General features: G+C 51.3%; 2 protein-coding genes and 2 pseudogenes across 2 annotated transcripts; all 4 read right to left on the reverse strand.

Annotated features, from left to right (window-relative positions):
* Window positions 1–1435: 1435 nt before the first annotated feature.
* LOC139999477 (feather beta keratin-like) lies at window positions 1436–3345 on the reverse strand. The gene is made up of 2 exons (XM_072027855.1): window positions 3065–3345; window positions 1436–1496 (listed from the first exon to the last, which is right to left on the reverse strand). The coding sequence occupies exons 1-2, from the start codon at window positions 3343–3345 to the stop codon at window positions 1436–1438; spliced, it is 342 nt and encodes a 113-aa protein (XP_071883956.1).
* Window positions 3346–5631: 2286 nt separating this feature from the next.
* On the reverse strand, window positions 5632–6883 carry LOC139999554 (feather beta keratin-like). Its single transcript, XM_072028105.1, has 2 exons — window positions 6656–6883; window positions 5632–6330 (listed from the first exon to the last, which is right to left on the reverse strand). The coding sequence occupies exons 1-2, from the start codon at window positions 6866–6868 to the stop codon at window positions 6013–6015; spliced, it is 531 nt and encodes a 176-aa protein (XP_071884206.1). The 5' UTR covers window positions 6869–6883; the 3' UTR covers window positions 5632–6012.
* A 2505-nt stretch (window positions 6884–9388) lies between these two features.
* LOC119713826 (feather beta keratin-like) lies at window positions 9389–10611 on the reverse strand (annotated as a pseudogene).
* A 2426-nt stretch (window positions 10612–13037) lies between these two features.
* On the reverse strand, window positions 13038–14255 carry LOC119713835 (feather beta keratin-like; annotated as a pseudogene).
* Between the last annotated feature and the right edge of the window lie 2596 nt (window positions 14256–16851).

The raw sequence follows: 16851 nt of genomic DNA on the forward strand, positions 1-16851 counted from the left end.
CCTTGCTTAAGACATGCCCATTCCACTATGGAGTTTTCTTTCAAGTCACAGGATTAGAGGCCAAAATATTTTTTTCCAGGAGACGTGACACGTCAGCACAAGCAGATGATGCAGCCAGTGATGAGGAGTGTGCAACCTCGTCTGGAAATGCCAGCCTCTTGCCCTTTGGGGCCTTGCTTCAACACTTGTCCTGATGTTTGGGGTAGGTTTCCTCCTAACCCTGAAGCTTCGCCTGGACTTCCACATGGGAGGGCCAGCATCATCAATTGTTCCCCCTAATGCTATAATAAAATCTTAAGTTAGGGAATGGCTTAGTTTGGAAGGGACCTTTAAAGATCATCTAGTTCAACCTTCTGCCTTGGGCAGGGACATCTGCCAGATCTGGTTACTCATATTCCATTCAACCTTACTTTGAACATTCTCAGTGCTGAGGCATCCTCAACTTCTCTGCACAACCTCTTCCAGTGTGTAACAACCTTCACTGTGAAAACTTTCTTTGTTAGATCCCCTCTCAACTTACCGTCTTTCCATTTAAAACTGTTTTCCCTTGTTCTGTCACTGCTGTGCCTGGTAAAAAGTCTTTATCCATCTTTCTTACAAGACAACTTCAGATATTTAAAGGCTGCAAAAAGGTTTCCCTGGAGCCTTCTCCTCTCCAGGCTCAACAAGCCCAACTCTCTCAGCCTGCCTTTAGAGCAGAGGTACTCCAGGCCCCAGGTCATTTTCAAGGCCTCTGCTAGACCTGCTCTAACAGGTCCATGTCTTTCTTGTACCAGGGAACCCAGAGATGGATATGGTACTCTGGGTGAAGTAGAGCACAGCAGATGGAGACAATTACCTCCCTTTTTCCTGCTGGACACACTTCTTTTCATGCAGCCCAAGATGTAATTGGGTTTCTGGGCTACAAGCACATATTGCTGACTCCTACACTGCAGGGCCAATCTCAGTCAATTCACAGAATCATAGAGTCATTTAGGTTGGAAAAGACCTCTAAGATCATCAAGTGCAACTCTTAGCCTAGCACTGCCAAGGCTACCACTAAACCACATACCAAAGCACCACAAATACATGCCCACAGCCAGCCTGTACTGACATGGGGGATCTCCTCAAATCAGATGCAGGAACTTGCACGTGCCCTTGCTGAACTCCATGAAGTTCACATGGCCCCAGTTCTCACATCTGGCAGGGTGACTTCTGCTAAAATCCATTCCCAACAGGGATATCAACTGTACCACTCGTCTTGGTGTCATCAACAACGTTAGTGTCACCCATAACCCTCTCCCATGGCATCCTGCTAGCAGAGCTGAGAACGTGTGGGATAGATTATTGGACAATAAAGTGGGTTGAGAACTGGCTGTCTGTCCTAGCTCAGAGGGTGGTTATCGGCATTGCACAGTCCAGCTGGAGACCTGTGAGTAGCAGTGTTCCCCAGGGGTCAGTGCTGCGTCTGGTCTTCTTCATCATCTTCAATGACGACCTTGGTGAGGAAATAGTGTCTACCCTCAGCAAGTACACCAATGATGCAAAGCTAGGCATAGTGGCTGACATTTCAGAAGGCTGTGCTGCCATTCAGCAAGATCTGGACAGGCTGGAGAGCTGGGCAGGGAGAAACCAAATGAGGTTTAACGAGAGTAAGTGTAGAGTCCTGCCCCTGGGAAGGAACAACCGTATGTATCAGTACACGCTGGAGGATGACCTGCTGGAGAGAAGCTCTGTGGAAAAGGACCTGGGGGTCCCGGTGGACGACAAGTTGGCCATGAGCCAACAGTGTGCCCTTGTAGGCAAGAAGGCCAAAGGGATCCTAGTGTGCATTAAAAGGAAGGTGACCAGCCGGTCAAGGGAGGTGATCCTCCTTGGATCTACTCAGCTCTGGTCAGCCCTGGTCAGGCCTCACCTGGAGTACTGTATCCAGTTCTGGGTTCCTGGAATAAAAAATACAGGAATCTCCTGGAAAGAGTCCAGTGTAGGGCCACAAAGGGGGCAAGGAACATCTCACCTATGAGGAAAGGCTGACAGACCTGGGTCTGTTGAGCCTTGAGAAAAGAAGACTGAGAGGGGATCTTATTCATGTTTATAAATACCTTAAGTGTAGGAGACAGAGGGATGTGGACAACCTCTTTTCAGGGGTTTGTGGGGAAAGGAAAAGGGGCAATGTACACAAAATGGATCACAGGAAGTTCCGCACCAACATTCAAAAGAACTTCTTCACAGTGACAGTGACAGAGCACTGGAACAGGCTGCACAGGAAGGTTTTGGACTCTCCTTCTTTGAAGACACTAAAGACCGGTCTGGGTACCTACTTGGGCAAACTGCTCTAAGAAACCTGCTTTCACAATGGGGGTTGGACCCAGAGATATATTTAGGTCCCTTTCAAACCCAGTTCTTTAATTCTATGATTCTAAGACTTTGTCAATACAAATTTGCCCACCTCTCTTAGACTCTTATAAAGACCAAATTCTTTAAGGGTACTCATCTCCTACAGGAACGAAGCAGATTCACATTAGGACCATATTCTCTCATGCTTTTCCAATCCAAGACATCACATTTCTCACTGGACAGATTCACTGAATATCCCAATAGAAAAGGAACATAAGGAGACTCAGATTACTTTGAAGCAAAAACTTTAATGAGTCTGAAGAAGGAATCACAACAATTCACAATGGAAGGGATCCGGCCAAGTCTGACACAAGGACAGCTGTCATGCAAGACCCTACTTCACCACAAAAGCATGCACATCTTCCTCCCTGAGAAGATGGCAGGAAGAAGAAACAGGACATTCTTGACTTGCTTCCAGATGAACTCATGGCACAGGACAGCAGGAGACAACAAGGACTCAGGATGAAGAGAAGAAAGCGCAAGAAGAAGAAGCTGTCTGCTGGCCGTGTTTCCAGACAGTGCAGGCTGGCACCCTGGCTTCCCTCTCTGCTCTGCAGGAGGCCACGAGGGTGCTCAGCCCATCTGGAAACTCTGGCCAGCAGCTCCGTCCTCAGTCCAGCACAGGGCTTCGGGCTTCGTGGTCTTTGTGCTCACTGGACGTCCTCATGGGCTTTAACAGGGCAGGCACCTTCTGCCACTGTAGCGGCCACCAAAGCCAGAGAGGCCAAAGCCCCCGGAGGAGATGGGCACTCCTTCAGAACTCAGGATGCTGCCAACGGCAGCTGAGGTGGTGGATCCCACAGCGGTGTTCTGGGGGAAGGAGCTGAGGATGGGGCCGGGCAGGGTCACCACCACGGGAGAGGGCTGGATCACCACACGGGAGTCCTGGCACTGCCGGACACAGGGCTCGTTGCAGCTGTTGGCAAGTGGGGTTGGCCCACAGGGACGGCACAGATCGTAGCACGACATGGCTGTGGGATGGAGGCGCACCTGGGAGAGAGGGTAGGCAAAGCACACACAGCGTGTCAGCAGCAGCCTGACAGCCTGCTGGCCAAGACAGAAGGCATAGTCAGAGGAGCAGGGAAATGGTGTATGAGGACAGAGAGGGACTTGGGAACTTGGGTATCCAAGGGCCCCTGCAAAGACAGTCCAAGACCTCCTCCCACCTCTCCCCTCAGTGGCAAGCAGAACAGTGATGGAGAGAGCAGCATCAAGGAGCAAGACACACACCAAAGCTACATGGAGGCAAAGACTCGGTCGAGGCCAGAAGGCCAAGGGGAGAAGAAGAGAATGAGGGGAGTGAGGAGAAGGCACTTGCAGCTCACCTTGTTCGCCAAGGAGGAGAAGGCAAGAGAAGTGGATGATGGAGCATGCTGTTGGATGGGTTTTTATACTGGCTCGGACAGCCTCAGGCCCAGTGGCACACCACGTATGCAGTATGTGTTATAGCAAGCCCATTTGTATGTAAAACACTACAATTAAAGGAATGGGTGTCTTGTTTCTATTCCCTGCAACGCTCCCTTTTCATTTCCTTGCTTAAGACATGCCCATTCCACTATGGAGTTTTCTTTCAAGTCACAGGATTAGAGGCCAAAATATTTTTTTCCAGGAGACGTGACACGTCAGCACAAGCAGATGATGCAGCCAGTGATGAGGAGTGTGCAACCTCGTCTGGAAATGCCAGCCTCTTGCCCTTTGGGGCCTTGCTTCAACACTTGTCCTGATGTTTGGGGTAGGTTTCCTCCTAACCCTGAAGCTTCGCCTGGACTTCCACATGGGAGGGCCAGCATCATCAATTGTTCCCCCTAATGCTATAATAAAATCTTAAGTTAGGGAATGGCTTAGTTTGGAAGGGACCTTTAAAGATCATCTAGTTCAACCTTCTGCCTTGGGCAGGGACATCTGCCAGATCTGGTTACTCATATTCCATTCAACCTTACTTTGAACATTCTCAGTGCTGAGGCATCCTCAACTTCTCTGCACAACCTCTTCCAGTGTGTAACAACCTTCACTGTGAAAACTTTCTTTGTTAGATCCCCTCTCAACTTACCGTCTTTCCATTTAAAACTGTTTTCCCTTGTTCTGTCACTGCTGTGCCTGGTAAAAAGTCTTTATCCATCTTTCTTACAAGACAACTTCAGATATTTAAAGGCTGCAAAAAGGTTTCCCTGGAGCCTTCTCCTCTCCAGGCTCAACAAGCCCAACTCTCTCAGCCTGCCTTTAGAGCAGAGGTACTCCAGGCCCCAGGTCATTTTCAAGGCCTCTGCTAGACCTGCTCTAACAGGTCCATGTCTTTCTTGTACCAGGGAACCCAGAGATGGATATGGTACTCTGGGTGAAGTAGAGCACAGCAGATGGAGACAATTACCTCCCTTTTTCCTGCTGGACACACTTCTTTTCATGCAGCCCAAGATGTAATTGGGTTTCTGGGCTACAAGCACATATTGCTGACTCCTACACTGCAGGGCCAATCTCAGTCAATTCACAGAATCATAGAGTCATTTAGGTTGGAAAAGACCTCTAAGATCATCAAGTGCAACTCTTAGCCTAGCACTGCCAAGGCTACCACTAAACCACGTACCAAAGCACCACAAATACATGCCCACAGCCAGCCTGTACTGACATGGGGGATCTCCTCAAATCAGATGCAGGAACTTGCACGTGCCCTTGCTGAACTCCATGAAGTTCACATGGCCCCAGTTCTCACATCTGGCAGGGTGACTTCTGCTAAAATCCATTCCCAACAGGGATATCAACTGTACCACTCGTCTTGGTGTCATCAACAACGTTAGTGTAACCCATAAACATTATGGTCACTCAGATCCACTTATGCATCACCTTTCTAAGGAGGACACCTCTAGACTTGGGTTTTGGACTCTCCCTCATATTAAATATGGTCTTGGGAGAAAGGTGCGTGGCTTTTCTTTTTTAATCATGCGTCGCCCATTCATAACTTCATGCCTTACACAGCAGAATAGGAAGTGTTGGAAATCCTTCCTTGTTGGTGATATTTCAATGAGAGGGAGTTCCCGGACACACTTCTAAGACTTCAGACTTTGCCAATATGACTTTCCTGCACCTCCTTACACTCTTATAAAGACCAAATTCTTAAAGGGTATTCATCTCCCACAGGAACGAAGGAGATACACATTAGGACCATATCCTCTCATGCTATTCCAATCCAAGACATCACATTTCTCAATGGAGAGATTCACTGAACATCCCAATAGAAAAAGGAACATAAAGAGACTCAGATTACTTTGAAGCAAAAACTTTAATGAGTCTGAAGAATGAATCAAAGCAGCACATGGAAAAAAGGATCCAGACAAGGCTGCCAAAAAGACAGCTGGCAGTCAGATCCCACTTCACCCGGAAAAGCATGCAGGTCTTCCTCCTTCGGAAGATGGAACGAAGAAAAAACAGGAAACTCTTGACTTGCTTCCAGATGAATCCATGGCACAGGACAGCAGCAGACAACAAGGGCACAGAATGCAGACAAGAAAACTGGAGAAGAAGCTGTCTGTGTTTCCAGGGTGCTCAGCCCCTCTGGAAACTCTGGCCAGCAGCTCCGTCCTCAGTCCGGCACCGGGCTTCGGGCTTCGTGGTCGATGTGATCACTGGACATCCTCGTGGGCTTTAGCAGGGCAGGCACCTTCTGCCGCTGTAGCGGCCACCAAAGCCAGAGAGGCCAAAGCCCCCGGAGGAGATGGGCACTCCCTCCTCACTCAGGATGCTACCAACGGCAGCTGAGGTGGTGGATCCCACAGCGGTGTTCTGGGGGAAGGAGCTGAGGATGGGGCCGGGCAGGGTCACCACCACGGGAGAGGGCTGGATCACCACACGGGAGTCCTGGCACTGCCGGACACAGGGCTCGTTGCAGCTGTTGGCAAGTGGGGTTGGCCCACAGGGACGGCACAGATCGTAGCACGACATGGCTGTGGGATGGAGGCACACCTGGGAGAGAGGGTAGGCAAAGCACACACAGCGTGTCAGCAGCAGCCTGACAGCCTGCTGGCCAAGACAGAAGGTATAGTCTGGGGAGCAGGGATAGCGTACATGAGGACAGGGAGGGACTTGGGAACTTGGGTCCCCAAGGGCCCCTGCAAAGACCGTCCTAGACCTCCTCCCACCTCTCCCCTCAGTGGCAAGCAGAACAGTGATGGAGGGAGCAGCGTCAAGGAGCAAGGACCACACAAAGAGCTACATGGAGGCAAAGACTCGGTCGAGGCCAGAAGGCCAAGGGGAGAAGAAGAGAATGAGAGGAGTGAGGAGAAGGCACTTGCAGCTCACCTTGTTCGCCAAGGAGGAGAAGGCAAGAGAAGTGGATGATGGAGCCTGCTGTTGGACAGGCTTTTATACCAGTCCAGACTGCCCCAGGCCCAGAGGTGCCTTTTGCGCATGTAATGTGTATACCAGAAAGCTCATCTTGCATGCAAAACACCGCAATGGAAGAGATGGGTGACTTATGTTCCCTGCAGTGACCCCTTTTCATTTTCCTGGTCAGGACATACCCATTCCATCACACAGGCTCCTTTCAAGTGACAGGATTACAGGCCAAAATGCTTCTGGGGAAGTGACACAAAAGCACAGGAAGAAGATGAAGGCAAAAAGAAGGAGATGGCCAAATTGTCAAGTGGTGCCAGCCTCTCACCCTCCTGCAGCTTCCTTCAGGCTTTGTCCTAAATGCATGGGTACTCATTTCCATGCAAACCTGCCCTTAAAGGTCAGACTGCCAGCCAGGCTCATCAGCAAAGAGCAGGTACAGCCTTTGCTTTACCTATCAACCTGCTCAGGCTGCCTTAGGCACCAGATTTCCAAGTATGGCTGCTCTGCCATCAAGCTTCAGCCCTTCTGTGGGATCAAGCCTTGCTCTCAGGTGACAAAAGCCTGACTGGTTTTCCTCTCCCCTCTGTCCCCAGCAACTAGAGGTCCCCTGTCACCACAGCAGGCCTCTTTCAGAAACACGGACATGACTCTCACTCTACTACTCGCTCCTGCTGCCCACTCCTGTTAAACCGAGATGTCTCCTGCAGACAAAGCCCCATACCGGACAACAAATACAGCTGCTTTCCTCCTTCCCCATCTCCACGCCTCAGATTCTGCTTTGACCCCACATACCAATGGCACAGCACACACCAGCAAACATGTGACCGTATTTCTGTGCAACACAGAACACTGCCCAGAAACAAGGGAGGTCTGAGAGTGCCGTTGAGGACAGCCTGGGCAGCAGCAGGTATCAGCACCTCCCTGGGGACGTGTGCCAAGGAGTGACACCAAGTCATACCAGCAGCGTGTTTCTTGGGGGCACGACTGCCCAGCAAGGAATACTAGGCATACACAGCTCAGGCCCCTCAGCCAGGCCATCTTCCCAAGGGCTGGACAAAATGCCTTCCCGATGAGGCTGGGACGACAGCAGACAAAGGCAACTGTCAAATCACAGAGGCCCGACCAAATTCCTCATTTAGGAAGATGAGGAAAGCTTTGAAGGTGCACAGTACTACCCTGATGATGACAGTAAACATCTATCCCAAAGAGTGCTGTCACGGCTCAGTACGAGCCACCTGCTGCCTACACAATGGGAGCCAGGAGCCAAGCAAGGCCACACAGCCAACAGAGCATCAGCTATACCAGCAATGGCCCTCGTTGTACAGCACCTGACCAAGGAAGATGAGGAGATGGAAGGCAGATTCAGCCAGGCGTCTAGCTCAGTGGTCAGGTTCATGGTGGTGACACAGGACTGATGACAAGACAGTCCACACTTCAGGGTCAGGTCCAGTGACAGCAACCAGGGTCAACACGAGGCCCAAAGACTGCTGACCAGGCCCAGAAAAGTAACACAGACAGACCCAAGGGAAAGCTGGGAAACCACTGGGCAACTTTAGCCCTACCAAGGCCACCCAGGGGCAGGCATAAGCAAATCTGCAACAGAGCAGGCAACCCACACTGATGACCCAGATCTGAAGGGGGGGCCAAAGGCTCAGGACAAAACTTGACTATAGCACCAGGGTCAATGGGAAGAGGGTGTGGTGGGAGGCTCCAGGTGAGCCTGATGAGGGCCATTGGGCCTCTGCCGCACTCAGACAACTCGTATGCATGAGGAGGAAATCTCCTGTGCACTTGGGACATAGGACACCAGCTGCATCTACCCCAAAAGAAGAAAGGAAGGAAGCTTCAATTAATTTTCCAAGGAAAAACATGTCTCGCACCTCAGGGGCTGCCCAAAAGCTGCAATGCCTTGCAGCACCCTGCGCTCCCTGATCGCCTGCTGCAGTTGTTGCCTTCCCTCCCTGGTATCAGCTTTTCACGGCACTTTGCTCCTGCTGTCAGCTCAAGGTGGCCCAGGAATGTTGACAAGGAGCATGTTTCCTGAGAGTCTTCCTGCACAGCAAGGCTGAGGGCTTTGCCTCATACCAGTGGTTGGTCAGAGAATGCAGGCCTTTAGCTATGGTGTAAGGCATGATAGGATTTCCCCAGCACAGGGGATAGCATGAGAGGTGCCCCTCACTCTGCCTCAAGCAGGAGTGGGTGACACAGACAAAAGCATCTCCTGTGGAGAACTAGAGCATAAGGGAAGAAGGGCTATGGAGCTTGTTTTGCCTTGTTTCCCCTGTGGCAGGAGCAATCACCAGAGCGCAGTGTAGTTGGACCAAACAGCCACTCCCAAGCCATGTTGCTTCCCTCCCTGATGTTGGCTCTCTTGCATTTTGGGGCAGAAGGTCAGGAAGGCACAACAGCTTCATCCAGGAGGGTTTCTTCCTCTCCTTGCTCTCGTAGGCAAGGGTGAGACAGGGACTCGCCAAAATCCCTCACTTGAATGCTGCAGAATGGTCTGGCAAACACACAAGCAGCACCTGTGCAGCCCTGCGGGACTGGTTCAGTGCTTCAGAAACAGGACTGTAGGCACACAGATGATGTGGGGGCTAACCACAACTTTAGATTCTACATTATCCCAGTTCCCTCTAGAGAGAGTGGCTGAGAATCTCAAAAGGGAAGTATCATGAGAAGACACAGATTACAATGCAGCATAAACTTTAATGAGTCTCAAGAAGCAATCAAAGCAGCTCGTGGTCGAAGAAATCCAGTCCAGGCTGCCACAAGGACAGCTGCCAGTCAGACCCCCTTCACCACAATGGGATGCATGTCTTCCTCCCTCACATGGTGAGAGGAAGAACAAAGATGATGCTCTTGACTTGCTTCCAGATGAACTCATGGCACAGGACAGGATGAGACAACAAGGACTCATGCTGAAGAGAAGAAAGCACAAGAAGAAGATGTCTGCTGGCCGTGTTTCCAGACAGCGCAGGCTGGCACCCTGGCTTCCCTCTCTGCTCTGCAGGAGGCCACGAGGGTACTCAGGCCCTCTGGAAACTCTGGCCAGCAGCTCCGTCCTCAGTCCGGCACCGGGCTTCGGGCTTCGTGGTCGATGCTCTCACTGGACGTCCTCGTGGGCTTTAGCAGGGCAGGCACCTTCTGCCGCTGTAGCGGCCACCAAAGCCAGAGAGGCCAAAGCCCCCGGAGGAGATGGGCACTCCCTCCTCACTCAGGATGCTACCAACGGCAGCTGAGGTGGTGGATCCCACAGCGGTGTTCTGGGGGAAGGAGCTGAGGATGGGGCCGGGCAGGGTCACCACCACGGGAGAGGGCTGGATCACCACACGGGAGTCCTGGCACTGCCGGACACAGGGCTCGTTGCAGCTGTTGGCAAGTGGGGTTGGCCCACAGGGACGGCACAGATCGTAGCACGACATGGCTGCGGGATGGAGGTGCACCTGGGAGAGAGGGTAGGGAAAGCACACGCAGCATGTCAGCAGCAGCCTGACAGCCTGCTGGCCAAGACAGAAGGCATAGTCTGGGGAGCAGGGACAGGGCCCACGATGACAGAGACAAGCCCAAGCGCCTTTGCAAAGACAGTCTAAGACCTTCTACCTCTTCCCCAATCAGTGACATGCAGAACAGCAACAGAGGGAGCAGAGTCAAGGAGCAAGGCCCACACCAAACCTCCACGGAGCCAGAGCTTCGGTGGAGGCCAGAAGGCCAAGCGGAGAAGAGCAAGAGGGGGGTATGGAGAAGGCTCCTACAGCTCACCTTGTTCACCAAGGAGGAGACGGCAAGAAAAGTGGATGAGGGAGACTGCTGTTAGACAGGTTTTTATAGTCTTCAAACTGCCCCAGGCCCAGAGGCAACATCTGCACACGTAATGTTTTTACCAGCAAGCTCATCTCATATGCAAGACATTACAATTTAAGAATCTCTGGCATTTATTTGTTCCCTGCAATGCTCCCCTTTCATTTCCTTACTGCTGTCATAGCCATTCTGCCATGTGTGCTTCTTCAAGTCAGGGGATTAGAGGCTAAAATGTTTACAGGCAAAAATACACGTCAGCAGAAGGAGATGATGCAGCTGTTGATGAGGACTGTCGCAGCACTCCAGGGGATGCCTGTCTCTTATCCTCTGGTATCTTCCTTTATGGAATTTTATATTGAATTTTGCATGTTTTGTAGCACCTCCAAAAATATGACCTGTCTTACAAACGCTTTTCTGTGACAGGACAACTACATCCATTGCTTAACCTACACCCGAACTCTTTCACTGTACTTTTACTTGCTGGAATTGAGTTAATTTTCTTCAATTCAGTTCCTATCTTTCTGTTATTGAGACTTGTAGCCAAAGTTATGTTCGTAACACAAAGACATTTTAGCTGTTGCTGAGAAGTGCTTGCACAATGTAAAGGCTTTCTCTGCTTTTCACTCCTACACAATTCCCCACACTTGTGCCCTGGCAAAGTACGCTGGGTCTGGGCATAAGTCTTGCAGAGAACACAGTAAGGATGGTTGACCCAAAATAAACAGAGATGTTCCATTAAAGGTAGCATCCTACTCAGCAAGAAAATTTGAGAGAAGCCAGGGCACAAGTATTTCCCATAGTAGTTGTTTAGGGACCAGCTGGGCATGCTGGAGGTAAGTAGCTTTACACCACTTCTTCTTCAGTTTTTCCTTTCTTCCTTACTTATTAAACTGTTATTTCTCTATGTACAAGCTTCCTTTTCCCATATTTTCCTTTCTGATTCTAAAAGCCCATTATATGGCGATGGCAGTAAGGGAACAGCTTCAAGGTCATCTAAAAGAAATACAGGGTCAACCTACCACAAAAAGTTTTGTCTGAACATGCGAGTCAGTTTGGATAAGCTGTTGGCTTTTAGATTGTCTGCAATCTCACACAGGAGAAATTCACATGTTCTTTGCCCTTCCCTCCTTTGGCTGGGCAGCCTCCTGAAGTCCCCAGTCAACAGAAGAAGGACGTTTGAGGAGAGACACCCCTTTCCAACACATGCTAAGTCTACACCCCTCACACTACCAAAGGTCAGTGCAGTGATGTAGTGGCTTCACAACTCCTCCTTCCTCCTCCTCAAGGCTTCCTGCAACTTCTGCTTTCAAACTGTGTGCTAATTCAATAACCTCCACTGCAAAATGCTTGGAAAACTTTCCATGCAACACGAAAACTCATCACAAGCTGGCACGGCCTGAGAATGACAGCAGGATGTCTATAGAGGAAAGTATGCATCACGACCTCTGCTTCATAGAATCCTAGAATATCCTGAGTTAGAAGGGACCCACAAGGATCATCAAGTACAACTTCTATCTCCACACAGGACCACCAAGCAATCAGAATGTATTTCTGAGGGTGGTTTCCAAATGCTTCCTGAATGCCGGCAGCCTCAGTGCCATGACCACTCCCAGGAGGAGCCTGTTCCGGTGCTGACTGCCTTCTCAGAGTGAAGAAGCTTTTCCTAACATCCAGCCTGAACCTCCCTTGTTGCAGATCCATGCCATTTCCTCAGGTCCTGCCACTGTCACCACAGAGAAGTGAACAGGGCCTACCTTTAATTTCCCTCGTGAAGAAGCTGTAGGCCGCAAGGAAGCCTCCCCTCAGTCTCCTAATCTCTAGGCTGAAAAACACAGGTGACTGAGAAAACTGGTCATATGTCTTTCCCTCGAGACCTTTCACCAACTTGTAGCCCTCCTTTGGGCACTCTAATAGTTTTATAACCTTCTTATACTGTGGCAGCCAAAACTCAACACAGTACTCAATGTGAGGCCGCACCAGCACAGCACAAAGCACAACAATCGTTTCCCTCAATTTCCTCTCCCCATGCATCTCAGCAAACACACACATGTGGTTTCCCACTGGCCAGTACTACCCAGCAGTCGGTCTTCAGAATGCTACTCCGCCCAAAAGCTCCAGTTCCCTGCAGTTCCCTACGTTCCCTGATCACCTGCTGCAGTTGTTGCCTTCCCTCTCCGGTATCAGCTCTTCACAGCACTATGCTCCCACTGTCAGCCCAGGGTGACTCAGGAATATTAACAAAGAGGGTGTTTATTGAGGGTCTTCCCACACAGCAAGACTCAGGACTTTGCCTGAAAAAGCAATCAGTCAGGGAAGGCAGGCCTTTAGCTATGATGTAAAGTGCTGTAGGATTTCCTCAGCATAGGGGACAGCATGAGAACTTCCATTCAGTATGAGCCAGTAATAACACAACCAACCAGGGAAGTAATGTTTTAACCGAAACCTTCCGATAAATATTTTAAAATATATATCCACAGATTGCCCAGTGGACAGTTTCCTGGGAATACCAAAAGAAAAGGAACATGACAGGACACAGATCACAGTGCAGCATAAACTTTAATGAGTCTCAAGAAGCAATCAAAGCAGCTTGTGGATGAAGAAATCCAGTCCAGACTGCCAAAAGGACAGCTGGCAGTCAGACCCCCTTCACCACAAAGGGAAGCACGTCTTCCTCCCTCGCATGGCAAGAAGGAGAACAAACAGGACACCCTTGATGTGCTTCCAGATGAAACCATGGCACAGGACAGGATGAGACAACAAGGACTCATGCTGAAGAGAAGAAAGCACAAGAAGAAGATGTCTGCTGGCCGTGTTTCCAGACAGCGCAGGCTGGCACCCTGGCTTCCCTCTCTGCTCTGCAGGAGGCCACGAGGGTGCTCAGCCCCTCTGGAAACTCTGGCCAGCAGCTCCGTCCTCAGTCCGGCACCTGGCTTCAGGCTTCCTGGTCAATGCACTCACTGGACATCCTCGTGGGCTTTAGCAGGGCAGGCACCTTCTGCCGCTGTAGCGGCCACCAAAGCCAGAGAGGCCAAAGCCCCCGGAGGAGATGGGCACTCCCTCCTCACTCAGGATGCTACCAACGGCAGCTGAGGTGGTGGATCCCACAGCGGTGTTCTGGGGGAAGGAGCTGAGGATGGGGCCGGGCAGGGTCACCACCACGGGAGAGGGCTGGATCACCACACGGGAGTCCTGGCACTGCCGGACACAGGGCTCGTTGCAGCTGTTGGCAAGTGGGGTTGGCCCACAGGGACGGCACAGATCGTAGCACGACATGGCTGTGGGATGGAGGCACACCTGGGAGAGAGGGTAGGCAAAGCACACACAGCGTGTCAGCAGCAGCCTGACAGCCTGCTGGCCAAGACAGAAGGTATAGTCTGGGGAGCAGGGATAGCGTACATGAGGACAGGGAGGGACTTGGGAACTTGGGTCCCCAAGGGCCCCTGCAAAGACAGTCCTAGACCTCCTCCCACCTCTCCCCTCAGTGGCAAGCAGAACAGTGATGGAGGGAGCAGCGTCAAGGAGCAAGGACCACACAAAGAGCTACATGGAGGCAAAGACTCGGTCGAGGCCAGAAGGCCAAGGGGAGAAGAAGAGAATGAGAGGAGTGAGGAGAAGGCACTTGCAGCTCACCTTGTTCGCCAAGGAGGAGAAGGCAAGAGAAGTGGATGATGGAGCCTGCTGTTGGACAGGCTTTTATACCAGTCCAGACTGCCCCAGGCCCAGAGGTGCCTTTTGCGCATGTAATGTGTATACCAGAAAGCTCATCTTGCATGCAAACACCGCAATGGAAGAGATGGGTGACTTATGTTCCCTGCAGTGACCCCTTTTCATTTTCCTGGTCAGGACATACCCATTCCATCACACAGGCTCCTTTCAAGTGACAGGATTACAGGCCAAAATGCTTCTGGGGAAGTGACACAAAAGCACAGGAAGAAGATGAAGGCAAAAAGAAGGAGATGGCCAAATTGTCAAGTGGTGCCAGCCTCTCACCCTCCTGCAGCTTCCTTCAGGCTTTGTCCTAAATGCATGGGTACTCATTTCCATGCAAACCCGCCCTTAAAGGTCAGACTGCCAGCCAGGCTCATCAGCAAAGAGCAGGTACAGCCTTTGCTTTACCTATCAACCTGCTCAGGCTGCCTTAGGCACCAGATTTCCAAGTATGGCTGCTCTGCCATCAAGCTTCAGCCCTTCTGTGGGATCAAGCCTTGCTCTCAGGTGACAAAAGCCTGACTGGTTTTCCTCTCCCCTCTGTCCCCAGCAACTAGAGGTCCCCTGTCACCACAGCAGGCCTCTTTCAGAAACACGGACATGACTCTCACTCTACTACTCGCTCCTGCTGCCCACTCCTGTTAAACCGAGATGTCTCCTGCAGACAAAGCCCCATACCGGACAACAAATACAGCTGCTTTCCTCCTTCCCCATCTCCACGCCTCAGATTCTGCTTTGACCCCACATACCAATGGCACAGCACACACCAGCAAACATGTGACCGTATTTCTGTGCAACACAGAACACTGCCCAGAAACAAGGGAGGTCTGAGAGTGCCGTTGAGGACAGCCTGGGCAGCAGCAGGTATCAGCACCTCCCTGGGGACGTGTGCCAAGGAGTGACACCAAGCCATACCAGCAGCGTGTTTCTTGGGGGCACGACTGCCCAGCAAGGAATACTAGGCATACACAGCTCAGGCCCCTCAGCCAGGCCATCTTCCCAAGGGCTGGACAAAATGCCTTCCCGATGAGGCTGGGACGACAGCAGACAAAGGCAACTGTCAAATCACAGAGGCCCGATCAAATTCCTCATTTAGGAAGATGAGGAAAGCTTTGAAGGTGCACAGTACTACCCTGATGATGACAGTAAACATCTATCCCAAAGAGTGCTGTCACGGCTCAGTACGAGCCACCTGCTGCCTACACAATGGGAGCCAGGAGCCAAGCAAGGCCACACAGCCAACAGGGCATCAGCTATACCAGCAATGGCCCTCGTTGTACAGCACCTGACCAAGGAAGATGAGGAGATGGAAGGCAGATTCAGCCAGGCGTCTAGCTCAGTGATCAGGTTCATGGTGGTGACACAGGACTGATGACAAGACAGTCCACACTTCAGGGTCAGGTCCAGTGACAGCAACCAGGGTCAACACGAGGCCCAAAGACTGCTGACCAGGCCCAGAAAAGTAACACAGACAGACCCAAGAGAAAGCTGGGAAACCACTGGGCAACTTTAGCCCTACCAAGGCCACCCAGGGGCAGGCATAAGCAAATCTGCAACAGAGCAGGCAACCCACACTGATGACCCAGATCTGAAGGGGGGGCCAAAGGCTCAGGACAAAACTTGACTATAGCACCAGGGTCAATGGGAAGAGGGTGTGGTGGGAGGCTCCAGGTGAGCCTGATGAGGGCCATTGGGCCTCTGCCGCACTCAGACAACTCGTATGCATGAGGAGGAAATCTCCTGTGCACTTGGGACATAGGACACCAGCTGCATCTACCCCAAAAGAAGAAAGGAAGGAAGCTTCAATTAATTTTCCAAGGAAAAACATGTCTCGCACCTCAGGGGCTGCCCAAAAGCTGCAATGCCTTGCAGCACCCTGCGCTCCCTGATCGCCTGCTGCAGTTGTTGCCTTCCCTCCCTGGTATCAGCTTTTCACGGCACTTTGCTCCTGCTGTCAGCTCAAGGTGGCCCAGGAATGTTGACAAGGAGCATGTTTCCTGAGAGTCTTCCTGCACAGCAAGGCTGAGGGCTTTGCCTCATACCAGTGGTTGGTCAGAGAATGCAGGCCTTTAGCTATGGTGTAAGGCATGATAGGATTTCCCCAGCACAGGGGATAGCATGAGAGGTGCCCCTCACTCTGCCTCAAGCAGGAGTGGGTGACACAGACAAAAGCATCTCCTGTGGAGAACTAGAGCATAAGGGAAGAAGGGCTATGGAGCTTGTTTTGCCTTGTTTCCCCTGTGGCAGGAGCAATCACCAGAGCGCAGTGTAGTTGGACCAAACAGCCACTCCCAAGCCATGTTGCTTCCCTCCCTGATGTTGGCTCTCTTGCATTTTGGGGCAGAAGGTCAGGAAGGCACAACAGCTTCATCCAGGAGGGTTTCTTCCTCTCCTTGCTCTCGTAGGCAAGGGTGAGACAGGGACTCGCCAAAATCCCTCACTTGAATGCTGCAGAATGGTCTGGCAAACACACAAGCAGCACCTGTGCAGCCCTGCGGGACTGGTTCAGTGCTTCAGAAACAGGACTGTAGGCACACAGATGATGTGGGGGCTAACCACAACTTTAGATTCTACGTTATCCCAGTTCCCTCTAGAGAGAGTGGCTGAAAATCTCAAAAGGGAAGTATCATGAGGAGACACAGA

Source organism: Anas platyrhynchos, chromosome 26 (assembly GCF_047663525.1).
Source record: "Anas platyrhynchos isolate ZD024472 breed Pekin duck chromosome 26, IASCAAS_PekinDuck_T2T, whole genome shotgun sequence".
In the NCBI taxonomy this organism is placed as follows: Eukaryota; Metazoa; Chordata; class Aves; order Anseriformes; family Anatidae; genus Anas; species Anas platyrhynchos.

Coding starts and splice junctions, on each gene's coding strand:
- LOC139999477 (XM_072027855.1), bottom strand. CDS start 3,345: ATGTCGTGCTACGATCTGTGCCGTCCCTGTGGGCCAACCCCACTTGCC. Junction 1,497..3,064: donor GGCCGCTACAGTGGCAGAAG/GTGCCTGCCCTG, acceptor TGCTGAGGGTAG/ACACTATTTCCTCACCAAGG.
- LOC139999554 (XM_072028105.1), bottom strand. CDS start 6,868: ATGAAAAGGGGTCACTGCAGGGAACATAAGTCACCCATCTCTTCCATT. Junction 6,331..6,655: donor GCGAACAAGGTGAGCTGCAA/GTGCCTTCTCCT, acceptor CCTCTCTCCCAG/GTGTGCCTCCATCCCACAGC.